Source organism: Phyllobates terribilis, unplaced genomic scaffold (genome assembly GCF_046119375.1).
Source record: "Phyllobates terribilis strain yellow unplaced genomic scaffold, ASM4611937v1 Scaffold_13__5_contigs__length_258822181, whole genome shotgun sequence".
Taxonomy (NCBI): Eukaryota; Metazoa; Chordata; class Amphibia; order Anura; family Dendrobatidae; genus Phyllobates; species Phyllobates terribilis.
Window position 1 is genome coordinate 27,925,861 of NW_027362773.1, and position 26,231 is coordinate 27,952,091.

General features: G+C 46.3%; 1 protein-coding gene across 2 annotated transcripts in view; it reads left to right on the plus strand.

Annotated features, from left to right (window-relative positions):
- The first annotated feature begins 227 nt into the window (after positions 1-227).
- BEST1 (bestrophin 1) overlaps positions 228-26,231 on the plus strand; it is a 57,066-nt gene continuing 31,062 nt past the window's right edge. The window contains exons 1-3 of one of the 2 annotated variants that reach the window (XM_073659423.1): positions 228-459; positions 2,282-2,453; positions 19,953-20,047. In XM_073659423.1, coding sequence (XP_073515524.1) covers positions 2,302-2,453; positions 19,953-20,047 — 247 coding nt within the window. In that variant the 5' untranslated portion in view covers positions 228-459; positions 2,282-2,301. The remainder of the gene's footprint in view (positions 460-2,281; positions 2,454-19,952; positions 20,048-26,231) is intronic. The other variant, XM_073659424.1, reaches the window with a different exon arrangement.

A 26,231-nucleotide genomic window follows, 5' to 3' on the forward strand; every position in this document is an offset into this window, starting at 1 on the left:
GGGGTTATACTATAGAAGCTGATTGATCTCGCTATCCAGCAGGGGTCATACACTGCTCTTGCCATTCTTGTCCTTTGAATTGCACTTGGTCAGTAAAAATGCTTGTATTATTTTCAGCACTCTATTATGCCATTAGGACATCTTAGGCCTACCTCACATATTATGAAGTTTTTAACTCTGTCACCATTAATCTCCATGAAAATCCAAACAGGAAAAGATTTAAAAAGCAAACAGTTTATGTTCAACCAGGGAAAGCAGTGCCAGGAGCTCGTACAATAAGCCCACAACTGCGCGCGGTAACTGTGGGATGGGGGTGGTTAGTTATAGGGACAACAAAGTGAATACTGTAAGAGCGGATTATGGGATCACAGGACCACAGAACAGATTTGGTTATTTTTGCTACAGAGCTCAATGGGTGAAGATAGGAACAAGTCGGACATGAAGTCTGAGTGGTGACTGGTAAGTAGATGGTGCATATAGAGCATGTAGCTAATGATGATCCCATGATCTTCAATAGTCTCTTTTCGTATCTCTCTATGGATGGATTGGTAAAGGTAATTGTTGATAGGACGATCTTGTCTGATGAAAAGTCTTCAGTCTTTTATATTCCACAACAGAACTCTTCTTCCTTGAATGTATTTATTGATTTATTTATGGTAAAGCAATGGCCAGGACAAAGATTAGGCAAAGTAGTTGGCCACTTAAGGTGGAGAGGTTAAATTTATAGATAGGAAAAGACAACAACACTTGGCCTGTAATTATCTTTGGACCACAATTTGGAAGCTGTTTTTGTTTTTTTTTGCAGGATGGGATTATGTTATTTTTGGCATAATTTTAGAGCCCATATAAGTTATAGTTTCAATTATATTCACTTTTTATGGCCATTTTTATGTGTTATTGTAAATTGTGACTGTACTGTATATAAAAATACATAGATATTTTTTCAAGTAAATAAGAAATATTTTTTACTTTTTTATGATCAGGAAGGTTTATATATATATATATATATATATATATATATATATATTAATTGTTTGATCACTTATATAATGCTCTGGAATAATTAGTTGTAGTAGAAAGTTCCTGGGCATCACTCGCTTAGCTCCATTCTGTTGCTAATAGTTCCAACAAGAAGTATCCAAGTCACCAGAGATCTTCCTCAATTAGCTTATTTATTATTCAAAACATTTATAGGGCAAGAAAGCAATGTTTCAGCCACAAACATACTTTATTGAGCCATAAATTGAAAAAGACAATAATTTTTGCAACAGTTAGAATTGATGGTACTGGTTGGCTGACAGAAGGAGCCTTTTTCCCTGTCAAACACCTTACTTGCTGCATTCGATTTTGACCTCTGCATCTAAAGGATAAATAGCTGGGATCAGAGTTAACTTTGTTTTTTTTTTTAAATGTTTTAGTTTTTTACTTGCTATTTTTAAAAACATTCCAGGGTCAGTCATTGTGGAGCTATACAATTCCTTCTTGTATTGTCTCTATGTACATCACAGGACATGTGCCTTATGGCAGCTTAAATCTATGGCCTCTTGTTTGGGAAGATCTCATATACCAAAATACACAAAAAAATGTAGGAAAAGTTTAAGAGTTTTCTTCTTCTCCCCTCCTTGGTTCTTCTGGCAGAGATGACAAGAACTGGGGTGGTCAAAATCGAACCCTGCTCCCTATCACTGTGTTGTTTTAGAAGTGACAGGTAGTGGAAAAACTCCAGCCATGATTAAAAATGTAAATGTAAATAGCTATGCTGTTTACTTAAATTACCACCACTTCGGAGGATCTTAATTTATTCCCGTATGATCAACTAAATACACAGACACCAGGTCAACTCTTCTTTTTTGGAAGTACTGCAAGTATTATAAGCAAGTATTTTGTGCTATGTTTTTCGTGTGATATATTTTTTATATACCCATTGTATGGCTAAGATATTACAGTAAAGGAATTTTCCAGGAACAGGTCATCTATATCAGATTATTGTGCATCCAACTCCCAGCACCCTTCCCGATCTGCTGATTGAAGGTGCCATATTGTATAAAGGGAATGAATGGCACTGTGAGCTCTTTCCCATTGACTTGTGCCATTTACAGCCACTACACAATGTGCTAATTCTGGTTGACTGAGTCCCTTTCAATCAGTGGATTAGTGCCAGGAGTTGGATCCTCACCAATCTGATCATGACCCATCTAGTGAAGTCCCAGAAAATAATTAAAAATAATTGTATGTATCAGACCATATTGTCTATGTTATATGCTTTTCTTATCCATACAAGATGTAGGAGCACCTGAAGACATGACGGTCACATACAGCAATCGTGTGGCAGATGCCAAGCTGGGGACCTTCTCCAGGTTACTTCTCCGATGGCGAGGTAGTATCTACAAATTACTCTACCAAGAGTTCCTTATTTTTGTTGGCTTCTACTTCATAATCAGCGTCACCTACAGGTACTACACTAGATAGTACGTATGACCTACTTTATATTACTACTTCTTGTGTTTATAAAGAAGAAAAATGTATCCAGGGTCCAAGTCAACAGTTAATCCTGATTGTTTTCTAGTTTTCTGCTTTGATTTTATTATAAGTGCATATAAAAGTATTTAAAACTGGAATAACAATAAAGCGAAAATAGGGTTTTATCAAAGTAGCATTGGGGAGACCAAAGGCAATGGGACTCACTTGTTGTGGTTGTGTATCCACAACCACTATAAGGCTCAAGGCTGCTGCAAACCCACGGTTTGGAAAACAAGTCATTGGAATATAAGGGTTAATTCTGCGCTGCCGGTATGGAAGAATAGAGGAGAACAATATCTAGAAATGCGGTTGATTAGTCAACACGTTTCGAAGTTCCAAACTTCTTCATCAGGACAAACCACAGTGTATCTGTAATAAGCTCTGTGTGGCAGTGGATCTAGCACTCTACTTTCAGCGATACATTTGTTAATGACTACCTAAAACTAACCTATGCTGTTTTAAAATGAGCAACCATTAGACTCCCCAATATATTTCACCATACTGGGGAATAAGGCTATACTTAAAGCACCACTCCAGCAGAGAAATAAAAAAAAATGCTGGAGTGGTGCTTTAATAGTCACAGAGCTTATTTGTAGATAACAATTGTAATACTTTTTTAGGGAGTTACCTTATCAGTTAAAGTGATACTCCTTACATATCTGGTTAGGGTTGTACTGTATGTATTATATCCCAATATAGTTGGACTACATGCTAACTTCTGAGTCGTTAAACTTGCACTAAAATTCCTCTGAAAATTAAAAATGTACACATACACATTGCACCTATACCAACATATATTCCGGCTCATTTCTTTGGTTTGTTTGATTTTTTTGTACTTTGTACACATAGGGTCGTGTCTCCACCTTTTCGGGCTGGGCATTTTGTCTATATAGCTTTCCACGAACAGGTGTCTGAGCAGTCGGGTCTGGGTCCTGCTCTGCCCCCATCTATTTTGAAATCTACTGACACATAGTAAGGTGAACTACTAGAGTTAGAGACTGTCCTAATTGAGTGGGTACACCTTGTCGCGATGGGATGGCTTTTATGCTTTTTTATCAAAACACTGTCAACTAAGTGTCCAATGTTATATACATGTACTATTACTATTTACTTACTACATGGCATTTGCGCATTTTGATTTTATTATGAGTAGTGTTGAGCGATACCTTCCGATATCGGGAAATATCGGATCGGATTGGATCGGACCGATACCGAAAAAGTATCGGATATCGCCGATTCCGATACCGGAAACCAATGCAAGTCAATGGGACATAAATATCGGAATTAAAATAAACCCTTTCTTTCCTTGTAGGTTATTTCTACATGAAGGAAAACAACTAAGAATAATGTAGAATGTATTGGGGGAGGTGGGGGAGACAATAAAGGCATAGAGGTTTAGCCCAGTCAAATGGAATAGCAGGAATTAATATTTTTTTATTATGTTCTGAGTTACGGAAATATTAACTATGTTAAGTATTTTTATATTTTGTCAGATATTTATGTTTCACTACTTCCATGCTCTTCACCTTCTTTTTTACTTCTCCCACACTTTCTCCTTCATCATCCTCAGCATCTTTTTCATCCACTTCTTCTTCACCTTCTTCTTCTTCACCTTCTTCGTATTATTCTTTTTTTTACATTCTTCATATTCTACTTCTTCATCTTCTTCATATTCTTCTTCTTCATCATATTCTTATTTGTGACAGGCATTCCTGTAGTTGTTATCTATAAAAGGTTGGACATTACACCTTTCGTTCTGCCCGTCACAAAAGATTTACAACAGGATTTGTCCGCGTTCAGTTTGGCCTGCAGCAGCAGGTCTTTTCCAGGGGCACCACGAGGAGGAACGGACTCACCCCCATACACTGCTTAGTCATCTTCTGCTTATAATTTAGATATTATCTTTTGCTCTGATTTTTAGTCTTATGCTTAATGTTCTTCCGCTTTTTGTTCTGCAGCTTCTTGTATTTCTGCTTCTTGGTTTTCTGTCTCTTGTTTTTCTGTATCTTGGTGCTTGTCTTCTCTTCTTTGTCTTCTTGGTCAACTTCTTCAGGGTCATCTTCTTGGTCTTCTTCGGGGTGGTCTTCAGGGTCGTCGTCTTCGGGGGTCCTCGTCTTCGGGGTCCTCGTCTTCTTCGGGTTGGTCTTCTGGGTCCTCGTCTTCGGGGTCCTCGTCTTCTTCGGGGTGGTCTTCAGGGTCCTCGTCTTCTTCGGGGTGGTCTTCAGGGTCCTCGTCTTCTTCGGGGTGGTCTTCAGGGTCCTCGTCTTCAGGGTCATTGTCTTCGGGGTCCTCGTCTTCTTAGGGTTGGTCTTCAGGGTCCTCGTCTTCAGGGTCCTCGTCAGGGAGATCCAGAGTGATTACCAAGAACCATTTCAAAAAGCTTGAACTTGGAAATGTAGCAGAAGGTACAAGAAAGCTGAGGAACTACCGAGGACCAGCTGACGGTACTGGAACCCGGATGGATAGCAGAAGGTACAAGAGCCAATGGAACTACCGAGGACCAGCTGATGTTACTGGAACTCGGTTACTAAGCAGGAGGTACCTGTGCCAGAAAGCACTACCAAGGACCAGCAGACGTTGGTGGAACTTGGATACCGAGAAGGAGGCACCTAATCCAAAGGCACTGCCGAGAACCAGCTGACGGTACTGGAACCCGGATGGGTAGCAGAAGGTACAAGAGCCAATGGAACTACCGAGGACCAGCTGATGTTACTGGAACCCGGATGGGTAGCAGAAGGTACAAGAGCCAATGGAACTACCGAGGACCAGCTGATGTTACTGGAACTCGGTTACTAAGCAGGAGGTACCTGTGCCAGAAAGCACTACCAAGGACCAGCAGACGTTGGTGGAACTTGGATACCGAGAAGGAGGCACCTAATCCAAAGGCACTGCCGAGAACCAGCTGACGGTACTGGAACCCGGATGGGTAGCAGAAGGTACCCATGTAAAAAAAAAGTTCAAGGCCGCGAGCCGGCCGCAGTTACCAAAACCCACAGTCCTACAGAGGGTGCTTGTCCTATTGGCACTATGGAACCAGCCTTCATTGCCAGATCCCGCAGCCCACATAGGAGTCACCTAAACTGCAGGCACCATAGAGTCGGCTAACCCGACCGCAACACGACAGGACAACGCATTGGAGGCAAAGTGACGTTGACACTACCCGGAAACAGCTGGCGTGCTGGAACCAGGCTGGGCAGGAGGGAGTACCCGTGCCAAAGACACTGCCGAGAACCAGCTGACGGTACTGGAACCCGGATGGGTAGCAGAAGATACAAGAGCAAATGGAACTACCGAGGACCAGCTGACGGTACTGGAACCCGGATGGGTAGCAGAAGGTACAAGAGCCAATGGAACTACCGAGGACCAGCTGATGTTACTGGAACTCGGTTACTAAGCAGGAGGTACCTGTGCCAGAAAGCACTACCAAGGACCAGCAGACGTTGGTGGAACTTGGATACCGAGAAGGAGGCACCTAATCCAAAGGCACTGCCGAGAACCAGCTGACGGTACTGGAACCCGGATGGGTAGCAGAAGGTACCCATGTAAAAAAAAAGTTCAAGGCCGCGAGCCGGCCGCAGTTACCAAAACCCACAGTCCTACAGAGGGTGCTTGTCCTATTGGCACTATGGAACCAGCCTTCATTGCCAGATCCCGCAGCCCACATAGGAGTCACCTAAACTGCAGGCACCATAGAGTCGGCTAACCCGACCGCAACACGACAGGACAACGCATTGGAGGCAAAGTGACGTTGACACTACCCGGAAACAGCTGGCGTGCTGGAACCAGGCTGGGCAGGAGGGAGTACCCGTGCCAAAGACACTGCCGAGAACCAGCTGACGGTACTGGAACCCGGATGGGTAGCAGAAGATACAAGAGCAAATGGAACTACCGAGGACCAGCTGACGGTACTGGAACCCGGATGGGTAGCAGAAGGTACAAGAGCCAATGGAACTACCGAGGACCAGCTGATGTTACTGGAACTCGGTTACTAAGCAGGAGGTACCTGTGCCAGAAAGCACTACCAAGGACCAGCAGACGTTGGTGGAACTTGGATACCGAGAAGGAGGCACCTAATCCAAAGGCACTGCCGAGAACCAGCTGACGGTACTGGAACCCGGATGGGTAGCAGAAGGTACCCATGTAAAAAAAAAGTTCAAGGCCGCGAGCCGGCCGCAGTTACCAAAACCCACAGTCCTACAGAGGGTGCTTGTCCTATTGGCACTATGGAACCAGCCTTCATTGCCAGATCCCGCAGCCCACATAGGAGTCACCTAAACTGCAGGCACCATAGAGTCGGCTAACCCGACCGCAACACGACAGGACAACGCATTGGAGGCAAAGTGACGTTGACACTACCCGGAAACAGCTGGCGTGCTGGAACCAGGCTGGGCAGGAGGGAGTACCCGTGCCAAAGACACTGCCGAGAACCAGCTGACGGTACTGGAACCCGGATGGGTAGCAGAAGATACAAGAGCAAATGGAACTACCGAGGACCAGCTGACGGTACTGGAACCCGGATGGGTAGCAGAAGGTACAAGAGCCAATGGAACTACCGAGGACCAGCTGATGTTACTGGAACTCGGTTACTAAGCAGGAGGTACCTGTGCCAGAAAGCACTACCAAGGACCAGCAGACGTTGGTGGAACTTGGATACCGAGAAGGAGGCACCTAATCCAAAGGCACTGCCGAGAACCAGCTGACGGTACTGGAACCCGGATGGGTAGCAGAAGGTACCCATGTAAAAAAAAAGTTCAAGGCCGCGAGCCGGCCGCAGTTACCAAAACCCACAGTCCTACAGAGGGTGCTTGTCCTATTGGCACTATGGAACCAGCCTTCATTGCCAGATCCCGCAGCCCACATAGGAGTCACCTAAACTGCAGGCACCATAGAGTCGGCTAACCCGACCGCAACACGACAGGACAACGCATTGGAGGCAAAGTGACGTTGACACTACCCGGAAACAGCTGGCGTGCTGGAACCAGGCTGGGCAGGAGGGAGTACCCGTGCCAAAGACACTGCCGAGAACCAGCTGACGGTACTGGAACCCGGATGGGTAGCAGAAGATACAAGAGCAAATGGAACTACCGAGGACCAGCTGACGGTACTGGAACCCGGATGGGTAGCAGAAGGTACAAGAGCCAATGGAACTACCGAGGACCAGCTGATGTTACTGGAACTCGGTTACTAAGCAGGAGGTACCTGTGCCAGAAAGCACTACCAAGGACCAGCAGACGTTGGTGGAACTTGGATACCGAGAAGGAGGCACCTAATCCAAAGGCACTGCCGAGAACCAGCTGACGGTACTGGAACCCGGATGGGTAGCAGAAGATACAAGAGCAAATGGAACTACCGAGGACCAGCTGACGGTACTGGAACCCGGATGGGTAGCAGAAGGTACAAGAGCCAATGGAACTACCGAGGACCAGCTGATGTTACTGGAACTCGGTTACTAAGCAGGAGGTACCTGTGCCAGAAAGCACTACCAAGGACCAGCAGACGTTGGTGGAACTTGGATACCGAGAAGGAGGCACCTAATCCAAAGGCACTGCCGAGAACCAGCTGACGGTACTGGAACCCGGATGGGTAGCAGAAGATACAAGAGCAAATGGAACTACCGAGGACCAGCTGACGGTACTGGAACCCGGATGGGTAGCAGAAGATACAAGAGCAAATGGAACTACCGAGGACCAGCTGACGGTACTGGAACCCGGATGGGTAGCAGAAGGTACAAGAGCCAATGGAACTACCGAGGACCAGCTGATGTTACTGGAACTCGGTTACTAAGCAGGAGGTACCTGTGCCAGAAAGCACTACCAAGGACCAGCAGACGTTGGTGGAACTTGGATACCGAGAAGGAGGCACCTAATCCAAAGGCACTGCCGAGAACCAGCTGACGGTACTGGAACCCGGATGGGTAGCAGAAGGTACCCATGTAAAAAAAAAGTTCAAGGCCGCGAGCCGGCCGCAGTTACCAAAACCCACAGTCCTACAGAGGGTGCTTGTCCTATTGGCACTATGGAACCAGCCTTCATTGCCAGATCCCGCAGCCCACATAGGAGTCACCTAAACTGCAGGCACCATAGAGTCGGCTAACCCGACCGCAACACGACAGGACAACGCATTGGAGGCAAAGTGACGTTGACACTACCCGGAAACAGCTGGCGTGCTGGAACCAGGCTGGGCAGGAGGGAGTACCCGTGCCAAAGACACTGCCGAGAACCAGCTGACGGTACTGGAACCCGGATGGGTAGCAGAAGATACAAGAGCAAATGGAACTACCGAGGACCAGCTGACGGTACTGGAACCCGGATGGGTAGCAGAAGGTACAAGAGCCAATGGAACTACCGAGGACCAGCTGATGTTACTGGAACTCGGTTACTAAGCAGGAGGTACCTGTGCCAGAAAGCACTACCAAGGACCAGCAGACGTTGGTGGAACTTGGATACCGAGAAGGAGGCACCTAATCCAAAGGCACTGCCGAGAACCAGCTGACGGTACTGGAACCCGGATGGGTAGCAGAAGATACAAGAGCAAATGGAACTACCGAGGACCAGCTGACGGTACTGGAACCCGGATGGGTAGCAGAAGGTACAAGAGCCAATGGAACTACCGAGGACCAGCTGATGTTACTGGAACTCGGTTACTAAGCAGGAGGTACCTGTGCCAGAAAGCACTACCAAGGACCAGCAGACGTTGGTGGAACTTGGATACCGAGAAGGAGGCACCTAATCCAAAGGCACTGCCGAGAACCAGCTGACGGTACTGGAACCCGGATGGGTAGCAGAAGATACAAGAGCAAATGGAACTACCGAGGACCAGCTGACGGTACTGGAACCCGGATGGGTAGCAGAAGATACAAGAGCAAATGGAACTACCGAGGACCAGCTGACGGTACTGGAACCCGGATGGGTAGCAGAAGGTACAAGAGCCAATGGAACTACCGAGGACCAGCTGATGTTACTGGAACTCGGTTACTAAGCAGGAGGTACCTGTGCCAGAAAGCACTACCAAGGACCAGCAGACGTTGGTGGAACTTGGATACCGAGAAGGAGGCACCTAATCCAAAGGCACTGCCGAGAACCAGCTGACGGTACTGGAACCCGGATGGGTAGCAGAAGGTACCCATGTAAAAAAAAAGTTCAAGGCCGCGAGCCGGCCGCAGTTACCAAAACCCACAGTCCTACAGAGGGTGCTTGTCCTATTGGCACTATGGAACCAGCCTTCATTGCCAGATCCCGCAGCCCACATAGGAGTCACCTAAACTGCAGGCACCATAGAGTCGGCTAACCCGACCGCAACACGACAGGACAACGCATTGGAGGCAAAGTGACGTTGACACTACCCGGAAACAGCTGGCGTGCTGGAACCAGGCTGGGCAGGAGGGAGTACCCGTGCCAAAGACACTGCCGAGAACCAGCTGACGGTACTGGAACCCGGATGGGTAGCAGAAGGTACAAGAGCCAATGGAACTGCCGAGAACCAGCTGGCGGTGCTGGAGCCCAGGGTAAATACTAAAAACAGAAGAGCCAGAGGTGTATTTGGAGGAGGTTTTAAATCCGTACTACAGTGGATGTGGACAAAGCAGGAGAATTTGCCGGACACACAGCTGGGGATCAGCTGACGTTACTGAATCCCAATAACACTGGAGCAAGCGTTGACTGTGCAGACGGCACTTCTGAGCAGCAACTAGCGGTATTGGAGCCCAGGGTAAATACTAAAAACGGAGGAGCCAGAGGTGTAATTGGAGCAAGTTTTAAATAAGTAGCACAGTGAATATGGACAGAGCAGGAGAAATTGCCGTGAACACAGCAGGGGAACAGCTGACGTTACCGAACCCCAATAACACCGCAGCAAGTGTTGACTGTGCAGACGGCACTTCCGAGCGCCAACTGGCGGTGCTGGAGCCCAGGGATAAGAATGAAAACAGAGGAGCCAGAGGTGTAATTCGAGCAACTTTAAAATGTGTAGTACAGTGGATGTGGACAAAGCAGGAGAAATTGCCGTCCGCACAGCAGGAGAACAGCTGACGTTACTGAACCCCAATAACACGGCAGCAAGTGTTGACTGTGCAGACAGCACTTCCGAGCGCCAACTGGCGGTGTTGGAGCCCAGGGTAAATACTAAAAACGGAGGAGCCAGAGGTGTAATTGGAGCAAGTTTTAAATAAGTAGCACAGTGAATATGGACAGAGCAGGAGAAATTGCCGTGAACACAGCAGGGGAACAGCTGACGTTACCGAACCCCAATAACACCGCAGCAAGTGTTGACTGTGCAGACGGCACTTCCGAGCGCCAACTGGCGGTGCTGGAGCCCAGGGATAAGAATGAAAACAGAGGAGCCAGAGGTGTAATTGGAGCAACTTTAAAATCTGTAGTAGTGAGAATGTGGACAGAGCAGGAGAAATTGCCGTCCGCACAGCAGGGGAACAGCTGACGTTACTGAACCCCAATAACATGGTAGCAAGTGTTGACTGTGCAGACAGCACTTCCGAGCGCCAACTGGCGGTGCTGGAGCCCAGGGATAAGAATGAAAACAGAGGAGCCAGAGGAGTAATTGGAGCAACTTTAAAATGTGTAGTACAGTGGATGTGGACAAATCAGGAGAAATTGCCGTCCGCACAGCAGGAGAACAGCTGACGTTACTGAACCCCAATAACACGGCAGCAAGTGTTGACTGTGCAGACGGCACTTCCGAGCGCCAACTGGCGGTGCTGGAGCCCAGGGATAAGAATGAAAACAGAGGAGCCAGAGGTGTAATTGGAGCAACTTTAAAATCTGTAGTAGTGAGAATGTGGACAGAGCAGGAGAAATTGCCGTCCGCACAGCAGGGGAACAGCTGACGTTACTGAACCCCAATAACATGGTAGCAAGTGTTGACTGTGCAGACAGCACTTCCGAGCGCCAACTGGCGGTGCTGGAGCCCAGGGATAAGAATGAAAACAGAGGAGCCAGAGGTGTAATTGGAGCAACTTTAAAATCTGTAGTAGTGAGAATGTGGACAGAGCAGGAGAAATTGCCGTCCGCACAGCAGGGGAACAGCTGACGTTACTGAACCCCAATAACACGGCAGCAAGTGTTGACTGTGCAGACGGCACTTCCGAGCGCCAACTGGCGGTGCTGGAGCCCAGGGATAAGAATGAAAACAGAGGAGCCAGAGGTGTAATTCGAGCAACTTTAAAATGTGTAGTACAGTGGATGTGGACAAAGCAGGAGAAATTGCCGTCCGCACAGCAGGAGAACAGCTGACGTTACTGAACCCCAATAACACGGCAGCAAGTGTTGACTGTGCAGACGGCACTTCCGTGCGCCAACTGGCGGTGTTGGAGCTCAGGGATAATACTGAAAACAGAGGAGCCAGAGGTGTAATTGGAGCAACTTTAAAATCTGTAGTAGTGAGAATGTGGACAGAGCAGGAGAAATTGCCGTCCGCACAGCAGGGGAACAGCTGACGTTACTGAACCCCAATAACACGGCAGCAAGTGTTGACTGTGCAGACAGCACTTCCGAGCGCCAACTGGCGGTGTTGGAGCCCAGGGTAAATACTAAAAACGGAGGAGCCAGAGGTGTAATTGGAGCAAGTTTTAAATAAGTAGCACAGTGAATATGGACAGAGCAGGAGAAATTGCCGTGAACACAGCAGGGGAACAGCTGACGTTACTGAACCCCAATAACATGGTAGCAAGTGTTGACTGTGCAGACGGCACTTCCGAGCGCCAACTGGCGGTGCTGGAGCCCAGGGATAAGAATGAAAACAGAGGAGCCAGAGGTGTAATTCGAGCAACTTTAAAATGTGTAGTACAGTGGATGTGGACAAAGCAGGAGAAATTGCCGTCCGCACAGCAGGAGAACGCTGACGTTACTGAACCCCAATAACACGGCAGCAAGTGTTGACTGTGCAGACGGCACTTCCGAGCGCCAACTGGCGGTGCTGGAGCCCAGGGATAAGAATGAAAACAGAGGAGCCAGAGGTGTAATTCGAGCAACTTTAAAATGTGTAGTACAGTGGATTTGGACAAAGCAGGAGAAATTGCCGTCCGCACAGCAGGAGAACAGCTGACGTTACTGAACCCCAATAACACGGCAGCAAGTGTTGACTGTGCAGACGGCACTTCCGTGCGCCAACTGGCGGTGTTGGAGCTCAGGGATAATACTGAAAACAGAGGAGCCAGAGGTGTAATTGGAGCAACTTTAAAATCTGTAGTAGTGAGAATGTGGACAGAGCAGGAGAAATTGCCGTCCGCACAGCAGGGGAACAGCTGACGTTACTGAACCCCAATAACATGGTAGCAAGTGTTGACTGTGCAGACAGCACTTCCGAGCGCCAACTGGCGGTGCTGGAGCCCAGGGATAAGAATGAAAACAGAGGAGCCAGAGGAGTAATTGGAGCAACTTTAAAATGTGTAGTACAGTGGATGTGGACAAATCAGGAGAAATTGCCGTCCGCACAGCAGGAGAACAGCTGACGTTACTGAACCCCAATAACACGGCAGCAAGTGTTGACTGTGCAGACGGCACTTCCGAGCGCCAACTGGCGGTGTTGGAGCTCAGGGATTACAGTTCAGGTGGTAGAAACATGAACAGAACAGGAGACCTGGATACTGTTGCCAACCAATTATTTATTCTGGAAGAGGACTGGCAAATTCATGAGAGATCCAGGCCTTGTTCATTTTGAGAAAAGTAAGCCGGTCAACGTTATCGGAGGATAGTCGCATGCGACGGTCTGTTAGTACACCACCTGCGGCACTAAAGACGCGTTCCGATAATACACTAGCAGCAGGGCAAGCTAGCACCTCCAGTGCATACTGACTAAGCTCTGGCCATGTATCCAGCTTACAGACCCAAAACTTGAAGGGAGAAGAGCCGTCTGGGAGTACACTAAGAGGGCAAGACATGTAGTCTGTCACCATCTGACGGAAACGTTGCCTCCTGCTGACTGGAGCTGTCTGTGATGGTGTAGACATTTGTGGCGGCGGGGACACAAAACTTTGCCACATTTCGGCCATACTGGTCTTGCCTTGTGCTGAGGCGCTGCTTCTGCTCCCTCTTTGTGCAGAGCTTCCTCCACTGCCTCGACGCACTGAGCTGCTTTGTAAAGCACTAGCAGCACTGCTCTCGGTTGGAATGGAGAACATGATGGAATGCACCAGTGCGTCTTGGTACTCCCGCATTTTACGCTCCCGGTTCAATGGTGTTATGAGGCTTTGTAAGTTGTCCCGGTAGCGAGGATCTAGGAGGGTGGACACCCAATAATCAGCCGTGTTGAGAATGTGGGCGATGCGGCGGTCGTTTCTGAGGCACTGCAGCATGAAATCAACCATGTGCTGCAGACTGCCAACTGGCCAAGAAACGCTGTCCCCTGCTTGAGGCGTGATCTCTGCCTGCTCTGCATCACCCCACCCTCGCTCTAGATACTGACTACTAGAGCATTGTGTACCTCCCTCCTCTGGACAGATGTCTTCCTCATCCATTGACTCCTCCTCATCCTCCTCACAAAGTGTCCCCTGCCTAGGCCTTTGTGAGGAACCACGTTGCGCAGACTGTAGAGAAGCAGATGGCATTTGTGACTCCTCATCCTCCACCTCTTCCAAAACCTCGTCCCTTAGTGCTTGCAGTGTTTTTTCAAGCAGGCAGATAAGGGGGATAGTCATGCTGACTAGTGCATCATCTGCACTCGCCATCCGCGTGGAATAATCGAAGGCACGCAAAACGTGGCAAATGTCCTTCATAGAGGCCCACTCAGTGGTGGTGAAGTGTGAACGGCGCGCACTGCGACTTGTTTGCGCCTGCTGCAGCTGGTACTCCATTACTGCTGCCTGCTGCTCACACAACCTCTCCAACATATGTAACGTTGAATTCCACCTGGTGGGTAGGTCACATATGATGCGATGTTCCGGAAGACATAATCGGCGCTGCAGAGCTGCAATGCGTGATCTTGCATTGCTGGAACGCCGCAAGTGAGCGCACTCTATGCGGACCTTGTGAAGCAGTGCATCAAGATCCGGATAGTCCCTCAAAAAACTCTGCACGACCAAGTTGAGCACATGTGCCAGACATGGGATGTGAGTGAGGTTGCCTAGGCCCAGAGCTGCCACCAGATTTCGGCCATTGTCACACACTACCATGCCTGGCTGGAGATTCGCTGGCACAAACCACACGTCACTCTGCTGCTTGATGGCATTCCAGAGCTCCTGCGCTGTGTGGCTTCGATTCCCCAAAGAAATTAATTTTAATACGGCCTGTTGACGTTTGGCCACGGCTGTGCTCATATCGGTCATCATAACAGGTAACCGTTCACGGGTCGATGTGGAGGTAGACCGTGACGGCTCCTGCAGCGCTGATTCAGAGGAACTGGAGTATGAGGAGGAGTCAATGTGTACAGACTGGATTCCTGCAATCCTTGGAGTTGGCAGAACACGTACAGCGCCACTCTCAAGATCTGTACCCGGCTCCACAACATTTACCCAATGGGCAGTGAGGGAAAGGTATCGTCCCTGTCCATGCTTACTGGTCCACGCATCAGTGGTCAGGTGGACCTTGCTACTGACGGCGTTTTGTAGCGCATGTTTAATTTTTCCCTCCACATGATGTTGCAGGGCAGGGACGGCTTGCCTGCTGAAATAAAAGCGGCTGGGCACGTTGTATTGTGGGACTGCCAATGCCATAAAGTTACGGAATGTGTCAGTCTCCACCAGCCTGAATGATAGCATTTCAAGGGCCAGTAGTTTAGCAATGCCAGCATTCAGAGCCTGTGCTCGGGGGTGGTTTGCCAAGTATGGGCGCCTTTTCTCCCATGCCTGTGCTAACGATGGCTGTAGACTGGCCTGGGAGTGTGAGGATGACTGGGAAAGTGGTGCTGTGGGTGGAATTACACTGTGTCTCTGTACAACAGTGCCAGAGATTCTTCCATGGCGATCCTGTGAGGAAGCCGAACCAGCTGTGTGTGAGCTGGAGGAAGAGGCTACAACACGAGCTGAAGAGGTGGTAGGTGGCGCTGTAGGTTGGCCTAGGTCTTCAGTGTGTTTGTGTAACTCCACCACGTGCTTGGTCCGCACATGTTTCCACATATTTGTGGTATTGAGGTTGCTGACACTTTTCCCTCTTTTCACCTTCTGATTACACAGCTTGCATTTGACAAAGCAAATGTCATCTGCAACTGTGTCAAAAAAGGACCAGGCACTGCAAGTCTTGGGAGCGCCCGCTTTGGATTTTGGAAGAGCCATGCTCCTAATGGGTGCCGAAGTGGAGGCTACAGGCAACCAAGTCTGCCCCCTCCCTCTCCCTCCTTTTTGGGCCGTTCGGGGAATCTCTTCCTCAGAGCTGCTCCCACCACCTTCCTGTCCCTCACGCCATGATGGGTCAAGGACCTCATCATCTACACCACCCTCTTCAAACAACTGCTTCTCCTGGGTAGTCTCGACAGCACAGTACGCACCAGAAAGTGGCACCTGAGTCTCATCATCAGATGCGTACTGAGGTGTGCTGCTGACCATAGGCACTGGCCCACCCGCCTCTTCAGATTCAGAGAGACAAAACGGTTGCGCATCACTGCATACTACCTCTTCTTCAAATTCTCGAATTCTGCTTGGCTGGCCCCCTCTTTCCAAGCCAAGAGATTCAGAGAACAGAAGTAGAGATGGCTCCTGTCCAGGGCTCTCTGACTGCCTGGGCAATTTGGCAGGTGGTGAAGAGACAGATGGGTGCTCTTCAGTGCTCAGGACCTGAGAGGATCTGGAACTAATTGAAGTCGATGCGTTAGCTGCCATCCATCCGACAACGGCTTCAATTTGGTCCTCGCGCAGCAGTGGGGTACGGCTAGCTCCTACAAAGCTGCGCATAAAGGACTGTTCCCTGGTAAAACTGGGGGATGCTGAGTCACTGGTGCCCGCAGCAGGCACAGAATCCCCACGTCCTCTCCCTGCAGGCACAGAATCCTCACGTCCTCTCCCTGCAGAAACTCCACGCCCACGCCCACGACCACGACCACATGCCTTACTCCCTGCCTTCTTCATCTTGGTAGACTGATAAAGATAGGCAGAAAAGTACTAAGGGCTTAGTGTGCTTATTCCTGAACAGCTGCTAACAGGTATAAGAAACACTAATTTTATAAAGTGTGGACTAGACTTTAATATGAGCTAATGTGGCCTACACAACTGTAAAGTGGAGTGTTTGGTGAACTTTATTTAGGTTTTTTTTGTCACAAAAAGACACTGGATGTGCCTAAAGATGTAATAACGATAGTATCACAAACTTTTTGTAGCTATTACAATGTAGGAAGGTAACCTACAATGCAATAGATGAGGCTGCAAAAAATAGGCTAATACTAATCTGGCTGGGGCTGCAGGGCCCAATGCTGCAGAAAGGCTCCTCTATCTACTCCTATATAGTGTGTTTGGAATCAATTTAGCTGAATATGGATGGAACCACCACACTAATAGGAGATATCAGGAAAAATTATGAATTGGCAATAAAGGACAATGTATGAGGCAGTGACACACACTGAGTGCACTACAACCAGACGGGGTTGAAGCACACACTACAGGGTGAGCTGCACTCACACACCAGACCTTGCAGACAGCGGTGAACAGTACAGATGCAGAGCACTGTGCACTAGTGCTGCAAGACGGAAAAAAATTTCTCTATCTACTCCTATATAGTGTGTTTGGAACCAATTTAGCTGAATACAGATGGAACCACCACACTAATAGGAGATATCAGGAAAAATTATGAATTGGCAATAAAGGACAATGTATGAGGCAGTGACACACACTGAGTGCACTACAACCAGACGGGGTTGAAGCACACACTACAGGGTGAGCTGCACTCACACACCAGACCTTGCAGACAGCGGTGAACAGTACAGATGCAGAGCACTGTGCACTAGTGCTGCAAGACGGAAAAAAATTTCTCTATCTACTCCTATATAGTGTGTTTGGAACCAATTTAGCTGAATACAGATGGAACCACCACACTAATAGGAGATATCAGGAAAAATTATGAATTGGCAAAAAAGGACAATGTATGAGGCAGTGACACACACTGAGTGCACTACAACCAGACTTGGCTGAAGCACACACTACAGGGTGAGCTGCACTCACACACACAGACCTTGCAGATAGCGGTGAACAGCACAGGGAACTGTGCACTAGCACTGCAAGGCACAGTGATTTAGAAAGTAGCTTGGGTAAAGCAGTATAGAGCAAATAGGTAGCTAAAACTGTCCCTCAGAACAACAGCGTCCTATCCCTAACTGAATTCACAGCAGAGTGAGCTCAAAATGGCGGCGGTGGCTTTTATAGTGCATCATGACATCATTTCAGCAGCCAATCACAGCCATGCCATTAGTTAAGATGCCTACATGCCTAACAGGATGTGCCCACACTTCTTAGGATCCTCATTGGCTGAATAAAATGAAAATGTCTCATTGCATTATGGGAACTTCCGATTCCGGTATACGATATTGCAATAGTATCGGAATTAAGTATCGGAATTCCGATACCGCGAATATCGGCCGATACCCGATATTTCAGTATCGGAATGCTCAACACTAATTATGAGTTCTGTTCAATTGACAGTATAATACTGTGTGTATGGGGAAATCGGACAGATAATTGTCAGGGGAGATAAGGATCTAGAATGTCTGGTTTTGGGCGGCTGATCCTTTTGTTCTCTAGACATGGCTGAGATAGCTGCTGGCAAAACAATTGTCCCAAACCATCATTCAGCTGACAGCCATTTAAAATGTATAGGGGGGCTATAAATAAGCTGGATCTGCCAATGGTCTGCAGAATCATTTTTTATGTTTATAGCCAGCTTTAGTTTTGGACTCAACAGACCATTTACCCAATTTTCCATTGTTTGTACGTTAACCTTTACATCTTCATAAATTATCAGCTATGTAATAATTAGGATTAGTAACACAGAAAACAACAGATGACCAATCTATTCTAAACTTTGCAATCTCTAAAGTTCGGTCAATGACTCACCATCAAGTCACCGCTACATAGTTTACATCTGTATGTGGAAATGGACGATGAATTTCAACATTAGTGTAAGGGTTGTACCATAATAAAGTGAAAGGAGAACCTGTCAGCTCTCCTGTCTGGTATGTTACATATACATCACATGCACTAAATAAAAAATATTCATGGGCATCACTTCGTAGATCTGTGTGTTGTGCCATTCCTCTGGTATTCTTTATAGGGTGTTACTATCCTCCTTGTGTGCGGGTGTAATCTACACACTGATACTTTCCAGTTGGTGCTGACTGTGCCAAACTGTTTATCGACCTATAGTATAGATTTTAGTGGTTTAGGTGCCCGGGAAAAATATTTAGTTGGTTTGCAAATGATGGGCTTCGGTGCACCCTAAAGCTGGTCATACACATTAGAATACTTCGGCTGATCATTCGGCCAACAGCCATCTTGCCCGTCTCTCCCAAACACAGGAGGGCTCGCTCGGCCGAGCGCTCCTGTGGTCTCTATGAGAAAGCCGCCTACGGACACGTCGGTCAGCGGCTTATCTCAGAAAGAGCAAAACGATCGGCAGTCCGAAATCAGACATGTCCGATCGACATCTTTTCCAACCATCAGTTGGCCGGTGCTCCGTATACACCAGACTGGCGGCGAACCCGTCAATATCAGCAGGATCAGATGACATTAGTCTAATGTGTATAGTATTTAGAGTGGCTCAGTACACCATTACGTCCCATCAATTTGCATGCTGAGCACTCTGACATATCTTAATTGACAGCGCTCAAGCGAACCCCACCTGTACTCAATATGTGGCTGTGTATGTCTGTATAGACACTGCAGGAGCCCAGACGCACTCACATAGTGTCATTGCCGGCTCTGATCACTGGCACCCGTCTACAGTAAAGTACGAAGCGGCAGCCACAGACAGAAGCCAGTGATGAGAGCCTGCAATGACCCTATGTGAGTGCGTCAGGGCTCCTGCGGTGTCCATGCAAAAGTGCAGAGCCGCTGATTGAGTTCAGGCAGCGTTCATTTGAGCACCGTCAATCAAAATATGACAAAGTGCTCAGTATGCAAATTGAGGGTGTATAACGGTGCACTCAGCTCTTGGCCATGCCAAGGGTGTACTGAAGCCCCCACATTTGCCTACAAAATAAATATTTTTTTCAGCCAACTATAACACTAAAATCTATACTATATATGATTTTTTACAGGCACTAAGGCCCCATAAATACCTGTATATGTGGTTTAATTAGCGCTTTGGGGGTGAGTGAATTTACACTTTAGCACAAGCAAGTTTTTTCTATAAAATGTTGTTTCAGAATGTGATTAGGTTTAGTGTTAGTGAAAGTTTATAATCCTTTAGATTTTGCTGCTTCTATGTTTTTTTTCCCATTGCAGATGAATGATTCATAACTATAACACCACCCAAATACTTGTCTCCCTTATATCTGCCCTGCAGGCTCCTTCTTAATGAGCAGCAGAGAATTCACTTTGAGAAGCTGGCCTTATACTGTAACAACTACGCAGAGCTGATCCCGGTGTCATTCGTTCTAGGTAAGACTAATGTGATTTTAAAAGAATAAATCATATACCATATACCATAAGATCTAATACGGATATTTCAAAGATTGCTAAATGCCAGCCCCGAAATGTAACTGATTAACTCATTTGACAAATGACCAACTAATTTCCAGTGGAATTGTTCATTTTGGCCATACTTGTGATTGCAGTGTGTCAAGTATGCCAATGATAATTTAGCTTCATGGTGATGCCCCCCGCTTTTATTCATGTCATGTCCTTCCCCCAATCTATCCCCCTCCCTTCACACCTTGGTACCCCAAGTGTAAAACCTGATGCAAACAATGACGAGGCTGCAGTGCCCCAAGAGCTGGGTCCTAGAGTCAGACCCCCATTATCTTAAAGGGGTTGTCCGGTCCAAATCGATAAGTCTGCAGTCACTCTGTGAGACTGCAGACTTATGAATCCCCCCAGCGCATGAACTATCCGCTGCGGAGATTGGCAGGCTTCTTACCCGGGACCGGAGGGTATATATGCATTATACATACTCCTGGCCAGTGGGCGTGGCCTCACTTCTATACACTTGTATGGAGCAAGGCCGTGTCGTTAAGTTGGACACACCCACTGGTCGGCCGCGTCACTAGATGGGCGCTGGCCAGGAATATCTACAACTCATACATATCCTCCGGTCCCGGGTCAGAAACCGGCGAATCCTCTGCGCTGGGGGGATTCCTAAGTCTGCAGTAACACAGAGTGACTGCAGACTTATGATTTGGACCAGACAACCCCTTTAATGATTAGCCATCAATTATAAAACATTTGTTTATTACCTTGCTTCAATGTAATAAGGAAGGAAATTGTCATAATTACAATAATCCTAAAGTCTGTGAAGCCAAAACAAATTAAGTATTCATCTTAACTTCTTAAATGGGAAATTTGCTAATTAATGGCAAAAAAAAGCACAGTGCCTTGATTAAGTATGCATGCCCCATGAACTTTTCCACATTTTTTCATGTTACAAACACATAGTGGCAAGTTTTTGTAAAGTGTAAAGGAAATGATACATGGTTTTTAAATATTTTAAAAATATAAATCTGAAAATTGTGACGTGCATTTGTATTCAGCCTCTTGAGTCATTGCTTTTCAGGGCCACCTTTCGCTACAATTACTGTTGCTGTCTTATGGGGTATACCTCTACCAGCTTTGCACATCTAGAGGCTGAAATTTTTGCCTATTCTACTTTGCATGAGATTGGATGGAGGTGTCTGTGAACAGCAATTTTCAAGTCTTGCCACAGATTTTCGAAGGGATTTAGGTCTGTGCTGTGACTGGGTAGTCACACATGAATATGCTTTGATCTAAACCATTCCATTGAAGCATTGGCAGTATGTTTAGGGTTCTTGTCCTCCTGGAACGTGAACCTATGCCCCAGTCTCAAGTCTTTTGCAACCTCCTAGAGGTTTCCCTTCAGGATTGCCCTGTATTTAGCTCCATTCATCTTCCCATCAACTCTTGCCAGCTTCCCTGTCCCTGCTGAAGAAAAACCTCCCCACAGTATGATGCTGCCACCACCATGTTTGACAGTGGGGATGGTGTTTCCAGGGTAATGTGCGGTATTTGTTTTCTGTCACAGACAGTATTTTGCATTTAGCCCAAAACGTTTGTGGGTGAAAAAATGTGGAAATGTTCACTGGGTATGAATATTTTTTCAAGGCTCTGTAACTTTACCATTTACCTGTTATTAAAAATCCTCTCTGTTCTCAAAAAAGGAGGGATTTTTAACTTTATACTTATGACTTATTACTTGAAGTTCCTCATACATTGCTGAAACTTGGAAACGATAATACCTTTGCTATAGATTTGAACACTTGACAATACTAAAGCTGCCTGTTGCATATCTGGAATGTAAACAGTACTCACTTATTTAGTTGCACAAGATTATAAGTAATCCTCGAGTTCACTGTGATCCGATTATTGTTTTTCCATACATTTTGAGCTCCCTCCTAACCCCACCATTGCATGCATTATACTCATCGCACATGTAGTAGTCATTAAAAAGTTGCGTAAACTAACTATGGCCACCGGTAAACACTGCTGCCTACACATGCATGAGAGGTTTAAGCAGGTTTATAATCAGATTAAAAGTTCTTAGCTATATTCAACAATGCCGTCCTGCAAGAAAGAATATTTACAGGTCCAGACTACTAGTTTTGTATATTTACTGCCGAGGTTCCAGTAAAAAATGAATGTACTATTGCTCAAATTTACCAGGTGGGACAATAAAAAGCACCTAAATCAAGATGATATACCTGTCCATACACTGTATTATGTAGCCATAATACAGTCTATGGACAGGTATATCATCCTTAAACAACCCCTTTATAGTTGTCATGGCTCAGTTTGCGGATTTGATCCGGTGACCTGTTGCTTTGTGGTCTGTTCTTCTGCCTGTTGACCTATTGCACTTTACCTTCCCTGGCCAAATGCTGATTGCTCCTTTGTCCTTATTCTCCCTTCTTGGTTTCCTCCTTTCCAAGTGTTTTCAATTTTCCCGTTTTGGTTTGTCCTATCACATTCTGGGTCGGGCTTTATATAGTATCCCTTCTCTACACTTCCTTGCTGGCTATATTTCCTGGTGGATGTACATTTAGGAGTTCCAGAGCTTTATCTTAGGGGTTTAGCTTGCTGGATAAACTCCAGTTTTATTCTTGCAGTAAGTTGTTTTGCTTTCTGACGCGCCCCCTGGGCCGTGGGGTACTTGGTAGCCGGGCCGGTCGATGCTGGGGGATGTCACGGTGGCAATGACCCGGTCCGTGACCCAGGGCGGTCAATTAAAAGGAAAGTAAAAGGGGAAATAAAGTTTTTAGAGATAATGTTGGTGACGCCACCTGTGGTCTGCGGCTATATTGGGCCGCCGCTGCGGTGCAGATCCTCTGGAGGTGATGGTGACGCAGCAGAATTGGTTCAGCTCTCCACAGGCAGAGATTAGCTCCAGGGCAGTAGATGGTGATTTTATAAGGAAGATGTTGTTAGTGCAGTGTAGTGCAGGTGATGGCACAGATAATGACTAGTCCACAGCTTAATGGCGGTTTCCTCTTATCTTTACTTGAGGTTGTTAAGCAGACCAGGGCATGGGTACTAGCTGGTAGTAGAGGTCCGGGCGGCCTGGGAGCAAGTTGGGGATCCACCTCGCCAGGTGAAGTTGGAGGCCTTCCCTCTGCGCTAATCTCTTTGGCCCTTCTGCTTGAAGCTATGCTGCGGCCATCGTCCCTGAGTAAAACATCTTTTTCCTCACCCGTATGGCAGGCAGCTCGGGCTTTCCTTAAGTGTCGCTCCCACGTGGCGGTGCTGGGCCCTATGGTGCTGCTGTGACGCCGGGTGTCTGGTGGGGCCAGGAGACCTGCAGTCTCCTGCCCTCTGGATTCTGCTGATGGGCTTTCAGTGCCCCACAACCACGGACTCCGGTGTCCGGTTCCTTTGCACTTCTCTCCTCTGGGGCGAACTTGTACACAGCTCCCTTCCCCAGGTCCTTCATCGTGGGTCTCCTGTCTCCAACTCCTCTCACTCACTCTTACTAACCCCGCCTCCAGATTCCAGTTTGAAGGGGAGAGGCTCTCCTTTCTGGTCTGGAGTCAGGAAAGTGTTGTATGTTAGTAAACCTGATTAGGGGACCCCTCCTTGCTTCCAGGCATGGCATCACCCCCTGTGAGGGAGGCAATGCCACTGTGGCAACCAGACCCCTGGGGTGCCACACTTTCCCTCCTAGAAACTTTTCATTTTATGACTGTTAGGTTACAGGGAGGTCATTCTTGTTCTTTTTATTTTTGGTACTCGTTAACCTTCACCCCTCCACCTTATTTGAATGTGTCTTAGTTTCTCACCCTGGGTTTCCGTATCTCTCCTCACACTTTACTTTCCCCTTGTTGGCAGTGTGTTGCGGCCTCCCCTCTTGTTCCTCAGGAGGTACGACAAAACCTCTCGATGGCCTTTTAGGGAGCCTGGTCTAAGGTGGTGATTTTTAGTTGTGCTGCTAGGGCCTTTCTAGTCTATACAGGGACCAGTTGGGTGTAGGTGCGGCATTTCCTTGGTATGAGTGTGAATACGTTCATAACAATAGTATTTTCAAAGTTCCCCCATGCATATATGAAAAAGTTGATGGCAGCCGAAACTTTTGCTTGCCAAATATGGGATCCGATATGTTTTAACATTTTGGCTGTGGTCAGCTGAAACTACTTACCGTATGTTAAATGAATGGCTGAAATTCAGTCACATCCTGCTCCTCCTCTTTTTTACTAGTGGAATCGTTTATTCAACCAATCATTATAGTATGTGTCTGGCCACTTATTAGGCTCCTAGATATTGTATCACCATTGTGTCACCACTTTCTGATATCCATTTTTAATTTTTGCGTCAATTGATCTGTTTGATGAATTGCTTTTTATGTACGAAGGTGACATTGTAATTGATAAAATTCTAGAATACATATGACATTTGACCACCTTTGAATGAGTTTTTTTGGAGAAGTGCAGAAGATGGCAATTCTGGCATTTGAATATTTTTTTTTTTGGATATTTAATGTACTGTTCAAATATTTTTTAGATTTTGATGGTACTTTTATGGGCAAAACTATACCAAGTATGTTTATTTTTCTAAATTTCTTTTTTTTTTTACATAAAGAATGGGATGATTTAAACTTTTTTTTATATATATTTTTATATTTTTTACAATGTATTTTTTACATTGTTACTTTACTATTTAGTCTTTTTCGGGGACTTGAACCTGCGGTCACTTGAGTGCTCATACTATCTACTATAATACTGCAGTATATAGTGTAACTGATATTCTCCTATAAAGACCTGCCAGAGGATGTACTTCATGGGATGACTACAATGGCAGCCATAAGGAGGTTTTATCTGTCTCCTTACTGCCAAGTTAATCTATTGGCTTCCTGCAATGGCATCATGGAGGGCTAATAAGAGCCAGAATACAAGGACAAGCCATTTAAATTCCATTGTCAGTGATTGAATAGTTAAACAGCAGTGTTTAAATAGTTAAACAGCGGCGTTCAGCGATAGCTCTGTTCGCTGCTGCTAGAGGCAAGTGCTTGCTGTTTAATACAGCCAGCATCACCCCAGTATAAAATGGGCTCAGTTCCAAAGCCTGCTTTATATATGAGACCTGTGATGAAAATATACGTCATAGGTAATTAAGGCATTAAAGGATTTGAAAAATGACAATTACATTTGTGAGGCAGAAATCTGTTCACTGGCTTCACATTTCTGTTCCCATTACTTAACAGAGGGCAAAAATGACCACAGGAGAAAATTCCTTTCATTGTAAAAAAAAAAATAAAAAATGGAAATCTGAGTTCCATTTTGAGACACAAGGCACAATGGTTCATATTCAATAATCATCCGTTTTAAACTGATCCAGCAACAGTCAGTTATCTTAGGCTAAGTTCACATGTTGAGTAATCATCAGAACGGATACAGCAGCAATCCGTTGTCAAAAAGGTTGTGTAGACATAACTTTTTGTCCGCCTGAAAAAAAACTGATTTCAACCGGATCCGTTTTTTAACATTGAAGTCCATGGAAAACAGATCCATTAAATAGCCATCCGTTTTCTCCCATTTGAAAAGGATTTGTTTTTTTTTTTTTGCTTATTGGATCAATTTCAAATGGATGATTACTTGAAAGTTCACATGTCCAGTAATATAAGTTAAATATTTATTTTTCCACCTTCAGTAAGCAATAGACAGATCCTTTTCAAATGGGAGAAAACGGATGGCGCTTATAACAGATCCATTTTCTATAGACTTCAATGTTAAAAAAACGGATCCAGTTGAAATCATTTTTTTTCAGGTGGTCAAAAAAGTTGTGCCTGATCCATTTTTTGCTTACTGGATCAGTTTCAAACAGATGACGACATGTGAACTGTCAAGTAATCCTCCATTTGAAACTGATTCAGTGAGCAAACAACTAGTGTTGAGCCACCCCCGTAGTGTTCGAGTTCGGTTCGGTTCGTCGAACACCCGTGTGTTCGCCGAACTGTTCGTCGAACTGTTCGTCGAACACCTTCGAACACCGTTAAAACCAATGGCAGGCAAACAAAAACACATAGAAACACATAGAAAACACCTTCAAAGGTGTCCAAAAGCTGACAAACTGCTCAGAAGACACAACTAACACATGGAAAAGTGACAAGTACATATAGTCATGC